Source organism: Apodemus sylvaticus, chromosome 1 (genome assembly GCF_947179515.1).
Source record: "Apodemus sylvaticus chromosome 1, mApoSyl1.1, whole genome shotgun sequence".
Classification (NCBI taxonomy): Eukaryota; Metazoa; Chordata; class Mammalia; order Rodentia; family Muridae; genus Apodemus; species Apodemus sylvaticus.
Window position 1 is genome coordinate 194,173,827 of NC_067472.1, and position 8,066 is coordinate 194,181,892.

At 41.2% G+C, this 8,066-nt stretch overlaps 1 protein-coding gene across 1 annotated transcript; it reads right to left on the reverse strand.

Annotated features, from left to right (window-relative positions):
- Positions 1 to 6,663: 6,663 nt before the first annotated feature.
- Positions 6,664 to 7,832, reverse strand: LOC127684825 (homeobox protein DTH-1-like; the record flags this gene model as incomplete). The annotated part of the gene is made up of 3 exons (XM_052181646.1): positions 7,616 to 7,832; positions 7,300 to 7,499; positions 6,664 to 6,861 (listed from the first exon to the last, which is right to left on the reverse strand). Coding segments are annotated over exons 1-3 (615 nt in total), but the record flags the coding sequence as incomplete, so codon positions are not given.
- Between the last annotated feature and the right edge of the window lie 234 nt (positions 7,833 to 8,066).

Here is an 8,066-nt window from a genome sequence, read left to right on the forward strand (position 1 = left end):
GTTTGGAAATGTGAGACCACAAGGAATATTTATTGGAAGGCCCAAAGAGATTTAATTACAGTAGCTAGGATTTCAACAGGTCCTGGCCTATCTAATTCTAGTTATAATGGCAATAGACATTGTTACTTCAGGGTTTTAGTTGTGCCAAAGCTACGCTGTCTGGATCCTGGACAGGAGTAGCATCCTGTGTTAGTTTTCTCTGTAATCCTATTCCAGTGTCTGGAAAAAATGTTAGAGAAGGCTGGATTAAAGGAAGGATTGGGAACTTTGGCTTTATAAGGAAGATTATGATTATGGATTACTTTTTTGTTTGTTTCTTTGTTTGTTTGTTTGTTTGTTTGTGATAGAGTTTCTCTGTGTAGCCCTGGCTGTCCTGTCACTCACTCTGCACACCAGGCTGACCTTGAACTCAGCAATCTGTCTGCCTCTGCCTCCCAATGACTGGGATTAAATGAGTGTGCCATGATGAATTACATTTTACCAAAATTGTGACTATGACATTTTCTGTAGGACCTACTAAGTTCATAAATAACCCCAAAAGAATAAACTATAGAGATCAAAAGAAAAAAATAGTGCTAATAGGAATAGGAGTAATACTGCTTTCTTATTTTCTTCTCTGGTATCTGGTATTCTTCAGAGTCCTACTGTTAACACCACTACTTTTTCTATATCTGATATTCCCCTTACAGAATTAGTGGAGAGCAAGTGTCATTTGCTTAATGATATTTATCCTATTACCATTTGCTCTTGTTGGCTTTCCTATGATATAGCTCCTCCTTATTTGTTTTGTTGTTTCTTTTTTGTTTGTTTTCTTTTTGGTTTTGTTTTTTGTTTTTTGTTTTTGTTGTAGTTGTTTTGGGTTTTTGAAACAGGGTTTCTCTGTGTAGGCCTGGCTATCTTGGAACTCACTCTGTAGACCAGGCTGGCCTCAAATGGAGAAATCTGCCCTCCTCAATGTACCAAATGACGGGCTTAAACGCATCCCCAACCACTGCCCAGCATAGACGTTTAAATAAATAACTCTCCTTTCTCTCTCTCTCTCTGTCTCTCTCTTCTCTCTCTCTCTCTCTCTCTCTCTCTCTCTCTCTCTCTCTCTCTCACACACACACACATACACACACACACTCACTCACACAACCACAGTAGATTCCCTTAAATCCAACTGCACTAGAACTTACCATGGTACATAGAGTAGGATACATTTGTTATACTCAGTGTTTGATAGTTTCTAAGTAAGCCATAGGGCCAGGTAGTGATGGCTCAAACCTTTAATCTCAGCACTTGGGAGGCAGAGACAGGTAGATTTCTGAGTTCTAGGCCAGCTTGGTCTTCAGACTGAGTTCCAGGACAGCCAGGGCTACACAGACAAACCCTCTCTCAAAAAAAATGAAAAAGAAAAGAGGGCTGGTAAGATGGTGTAGGTCTTACGGCAAAGCCTGATGATCAGTTACCATAAGTAAGCCCCATAAAACAGAAGGTTCCCCAATGTAAACTTTGGTGGCAAAAAGAAGGTAAAGAAGCACCTGGACATGGAGTTCCACGTGGCTTAAATGCACTGTCACAGCAAAAATAAGACAAGGTAACATTTTATCAAGGATTCACACACATATGATTTAATACCATTTTGCTTAATACTCATGAGAGTAATTAAGCATCAGTTGCCACTCTTGTAGGGGAACTGACTTTAGTCCCAGGCACACAGAAATTGGCTCACAACTGCCTATAATACTGTCCTGTTGGATCCTACACTCCACTGTCCTCCCAAGTACCAGGTATGTTCATGCATGGATTGAGGCATTACATGTGTCTTAGTCAGTATTTCTATTCCTGCACAGATATCATGACCAAGAAGTAAGTTAGGGAGGAAAGGATTTATTCAGCTTATCCTTCCACATTGCTGTTGCTCACCAAAGGAAGTCAGGAATGGAACTCAAGTAGGTCAGGAAACAGGAGCTGATGCAGAGGCCATGGGGCCATGTTACTTATTGGCTTGCTTCCCCAAGCTTGCTCAGCCTGCTCTCTTGTAGATCCCAAGAATACCAGCCCAAAGATGGTACCACCCACAACCAGCCCTCTTCCCTTGATCACTAATTGAGAAAATACCCCACAGCTGAATCTCATGGAGGCATTTCCCCAACTGAAGCTCCTTTCTCTGTGAAAGAATGTGTCAAGTTCACGCACTAACCCATCCAGTACAACATGTAAAAATAAAGTAAGGCTGGGCATCATAACATAGCCTTTTAATCCCACTACCTGCAAGGCAAATGGATGAGGATCTCCATTTGTGGAAGGCAGTCTTGTTTACATAAGCACTTCCAGGAGAGTTAGAACTACATACAAAGGCCCTATGTTAAGAAATCAAAAATAATGCCAGGAGATGATGGCACATGCCTTCAATCCCAGCACTTGGGAGCCAGAGGCAAGGCGATTTCTTAATTCAAGGCCAGCCTGGTCTACAGATTGATTGCCAGTACAGCCAGTGTTACACAGAGAAACCCGGTCTCAAAAAAGAACAACAACAACAAAAAAAATCCAAGATAAAATAAGATGAATAAATCTTTGTAATTGAAAAACAAAACAACTGTCATTCTACTAGCTGTTCTACCAAGAGTAATTATAAAAATTCCTTTCAGAAAATAATTAACATTATTTTACCTACAATCTGATTTAATACTACCTAGTGAATATTCATTTTGTGTGACATCATCACTCTTCATATCACTGGCTATTCTGGAATAGTCTCAAACTCACTTGAGTTTGACTCTGCCTCCAAATACTGAGGATAAAGGCATGTAACACAACTCCTGGATTAATTTTTCTAAACAGGCTTTGGGAAACAAAGAACAGGGTGCCCTGGAGATTAGAATCCTTCCATCATAATTCCTGGCATTAAAAGTGAGCCCTACCAGCCTGATGGGGGTGGTGCACTCCTTTATTCCTAAAACTTGGAAGGCAGAGGCAGGCAGATTTCTCAGTTCCAGGCCAGTCTGGTCTAAAGACTGAGTTCCAGGACAGCCAGAGCTACACAGAGAAAAACTGCCTCAAAAAACAACAACAACAAAAGTGAGCCCTACCACACCCAAATTAATTCATTTTCTACAAGTTCATTTGCATTTTATTCAGTTTTCTGTGAGTGTGCATGTCTCATGTGTGGGGGTCCCTGTGCCTCAGAAAGGGATTCAGAGCCCCTGCATCTGGAGATATGGGATATATGGGATTCCAGACCAATTAGGAACCAAATTTCAAGAATCAAGATAAACAAGCAATCTTTTCTTTTGTTGTAAATGTAGGTGTTTACATGCATATGTGTCAGTAATGAGTAAGCATGCCTGGAAATCTACAGCCAGAAGGAAGACTAAGACTCCAAAGAAATACCACTCCCAATCGATGGTTCCGAGCCACCTAGTGGAGGCGGTGAAATAAACCAGGCTTCCTGATAAAGCAACTATTGCTCTGACTCACTGAGCCATCACTCCATCCCCACAATAAGTAACCCTCAGTTAAATCCAGCTCTAGTCCCAGAATGCTTAGAGGTTTGATATTTTGCAATAGTATGTAATAGAAAAGGTCACATTAAATTAAATTCAAGTAAGATATGGTGATGCACTCCTTAAGCCCAACATTTGGGACACCAAAGCAGGTAGATCTCTGTGAGTTCCAGACCACCCTTGACTACAGAGTAAGTCAGAGGACTACCATCGCTTTTACAAAAAAAAAAAAAAAAAAAAAAAAAAAAAAAAAAAAAAAAAAACTGTCTCAAATAAAGGAGAAAAATCAAACTGTACTAAAGAAAGCACTTTTATTTAAAGAAAAGATAAACTGCACATTCATTATGAAAAGAAACAGAGTAGCAAACTCATGTGGCACACACCAATAAAATCAGCACAGTGGATGCTGGAGAAGAATGTCAAAGAGGGGGATGAGCCCTCTTGGGAGCTCTCAGAGACTCCGTGGCCAACCAAAGACCACACACACACACACACACAGGGTTTGAACTTAGGCCCTCATAATATATGTAGCAGATGTACACCTCAGACTTCATGTGGGTCCCCCAATAACTAGAAAGGAAGTTATTGGCTGGCCTCAGCAGGATAGGCTGCACCTGATCCTGCAGAGACTTGATGCATTAGCTTCGAGGTAGACACATGGGGGAACCCTATGAGAGAAAGGGTATAGAAGAGGGACTGTGAGGAGGAGTTGAGGGGGAGGTAGTGTTCAGAACATAAGATGGATATATTCATTAATGGGAAACACTGCCTAGCCAAAGATGAAGGAGAAACTGAGGCAATGGCCAATCAATTGTCAGCACAAATTGTAAACCATTCTATGGGCAAGAACCAATCCCTGAAACTATTAATGATACTCTGTTATGTTTGTAAATAGGAACCTTGCAATCTATGCTATAATCATTGTTATACTCCTGGGGAACTGGCTAGCCCAATTGTAATCCAATGCCTTTATTCAGCAACCAATAAGAATAAATTCAATTAAAAATAAAAAAGGAAACTGGTGGTTAACCTAAAATGCTACCTCGTTTTGGGCCTTGGGCAGCTTGGATATATAACAGGGCTTCACATCAGAGACTTTCATTAAGGGCAGTAGTGCTGCCTGCCTTTAATCCCAGCACTTGGGAAGCAGAGGCAGGTGGACTTCTGAGTTCGAGGCCACCCTGTCTAATGAGTGACTTCCAGGACAGCCAGGGCTGCACAGAGAAACCCTCTCTTATAAAACCAAGAGAGAAAGACAGACAGACAGAGAGAGAGAGAGAGAGAGAGAGAGAGAGAGAGAGAGAGAGAGTCAGAGAGACAGAGAGGGACTTTCATTGGTCTGAGCAATGGAGATTGATTCTCTGTCTGAGACCATATTTGAGCTAGGAGGAGAAAAGATGCGATGTTCTTCCCATGTGGAAAATATGGGTTCTGAGTCTGGAGACATGTGCTTTGGATTTGTGGAAAGTAAGAACTGAGAACAAACTGTCCCTGGGACAAGATATCCTCAAAGGCAGAGATTAGCAGAAAGACATGGCAATTTGGAGTGGGAGTCAAGCACAGGAATCCTGGCCTTGTATCTTCATTTATGCCATACTCTTTTTTCTCTGCTTCCTTTGCTTCCTAGACCTTGTATTCTTTAGGTAGATCTCACAGGCTTCATCAGTTTTGAAGAAGATGGCCATCTGGTCTAGGGAATTACTAAAGGTGCTAGGTTCAGGAATAGGGTTCATAACTGATGGTACATGACAGAGGGAGAAGGTGAATTCTGGGTTTTGGGTAATATTTGAAGGTCTGAGTCAAGGAGGAAAGTTTAAACTCGAGGGTCTCTCATAGAGAGAATCTGGATTGGCTGACACATCAAGTCAGCAAGGAACATTGGAATGGCCAGACCTATCACTAGATAGGTGCCCTGTTTTCCTGGGAAGTTCTCTACATGTCTGCCTATGATGCTCCTTGATAATGTGGCTTTTGCTGAAACAAACTTGTTCCAAGGTCTGACCAATGAGAGAGAAGCTGGATTCCTGATGGGGGTATTTCCTCGATGGCCTAAACTGAGGAGGAGAGCTGATATCCTAATGTCTCTGGTGCACAGAATCATTACTGGTAGCAGAAACAGGAACTATACCACCTTTGGGGTAGGGAGGCCTATAGTGAGGTCCACTTCCAGTCTTCCCAAGCAGTTGTTGACCCTTCTTCTGAATTTCTCTGGCTCGTCTATTCTTGAAATACATCTGGACTTAAAAAGGAAATGTTGTTATACTCAATAGCTTTTTGAGTCTCTTCTTTTCATATAGAATAATTAGGTAATATCTAAATTATTGTTTGAATCCTAACATTATTTAACTTTAGCTAAATTGGCATGGTTTTAGAATGTTTCCCTAGTCATCTTAATTTGTTCCATTTTCTGAATCCTTCCTGTAAACAAAAATGGCAGGGACACTTTATCCTGATTTTTTCTTTCTTAATTAGTTAACCTCCTATTCTATTATAGTATGTGATACTATCTATCATAATACATGTAAAAAAAAGTTAAAAAATATTAGGGGAAAACTTTATCTAATGTGTTGAGTGAAGAACTATAGGTCAGTGGGACATATGCCATAGTGACTGGAATGTAAATGGATAATATAATGTAATAAAATAATTTTCAGGAATGATTTCTCCTTTTATTTAATGAGAACATAATCTAACAATGAAGAATGAATACTTACAGTTGCTTTGAAACAACCCCTCTATATAAACCAGTGGTACACAACGTCTACAGATAGGCCTGGTTAATTCCCACAAATACTGACATGAAGGGTGTACATAACACACTTCTTCATGACTATAAATGCCTGGAATGGTCAAGGAGCTGAGAGATGTAACTTGGATTTGGGATGTAATCCAGAGTAAGTCAGTCCTTGGATTTGTCAAAGTCGTCAAGGATTCTTTGCCAGAGTTCCTCTGCAGATGGATCTGAACCTTGAGCCTCCTCTGGGCAATGGGTGGCAGCTTCTAGGACATCTGTAGATTCAGTCACTGCTAGATCAGTCTGGGCTTCAACTTCTGCTGATTGACCAGAATCCCAAGCTGTAACCGGAGCATGGCCAACAAGCAGATCTTCTTGCTGCCTACACCTGTCTGCATCACTGGCCTGATAATAATGCAGAGAAGATTCCTGGATGCAGTTGAGTTTGGGAATGGAATCCTCACCAAATGTGCCTGAACACATGGGCTCTCCATCCTCAGCAGCAACAAGAGGTATGGAACCAGGAAAGTGAGTTGATTCAAAAACAGCTTTGGAACTTCCATTGGTCTCTGGCAGAGCTTCTGTAATATTCTGGAGAGTCATCTGCTTGTACTTAGCTCCACTGTTGTTAAACCAGATCTGGAAAATAAAGAAGACATCAGAAGAATGCCTGTTGTCCCCTAACAGGACCATAAGGTGAAGATTTTGGATAAAAGGTGTTTGTATAGCAATGATTCACATGTCAGAAACAAAGAAGCAGGAAACTCAGGATGACTAAGATATTATAATAAGGTAGATTGTGTATGACCAGAAAACATAAGACTGGGGAGATTGAGCCAGTGTGTCCTGTGTTTCAGCAGGAGCTCTGATGATTAGGTTTCTGAGACCCTGCATGGAAACAATGCTATTCTACGTTGCTACGAGATTGATAAACATTTGGGTCCCAGCATTTGATCCAAAAATATCCACCACCTAAAACTGTCATCACTGCCCTAAGCATTTAAGAACAAAATTAAAGTTCCTGATGGGAAAGTATAGATTTTTGCTGTTGGATTGAGGGAAAAGAGAGAGGCAGACCTTGATGTCCCTCGGTGTCACACCAACTAACTCTGCCAGCTCCACACTTTGATCCTGGTTTGGGGACTGACACTTCTCAAAATGTTCTTGCAGCACGTGCTTTTGTTTTTTGGAGTACACAATGTGTTCCTTCCGCCCCTTTCTTGAAGTCACAGGGCCAGATTGATGGTCACCATATTTCTCTGACAGTACCACAGATCCTAGGAGAACATGGAAACAAGATTTCACTTATATATCTGATAACTTGGATGCCCTGAGGGTTTTTTGAAAGTAGGTAAACCTGGGCCCAGTACAGGATTTAGTTGCATTTGGATACCTGATTTTCTTGATGGTCCTTGGAACTCTTGCTGATGTAGGTCCCTTTCAGGGACTGAAAGACTTGATTGCCTTGGACTTGTTGGGGTCAATATGGGACTGTGATGTATTTGAAAGAGTAAGTTCCTTGCAGGCTCTTGAAGCCTTTGGGGTCTCGTTTCTATGGGTGCACTTGAAGGCATTTGGAATTTTGGACACAAGGAGGGAACTTCGGCCATATGTGTGTTCCGAACCTATTGGGATACATTCCCTTACTGGAGAATCTGGTCAAAGAAAACAGATGAGAAAATGCACAGAGAGCACTGATTTACCCATCCTGCCTACCCAGCATTTTGTTTGGACTGTTACAGAGCAGGAATCAGACAGGAGCTTCATTCTTTCTGAACAACTGCCTCTGTTTCCAAATCTTACAAGTATTCTCAGTATTGAAATAAACATGTTCTTAGCTCCAG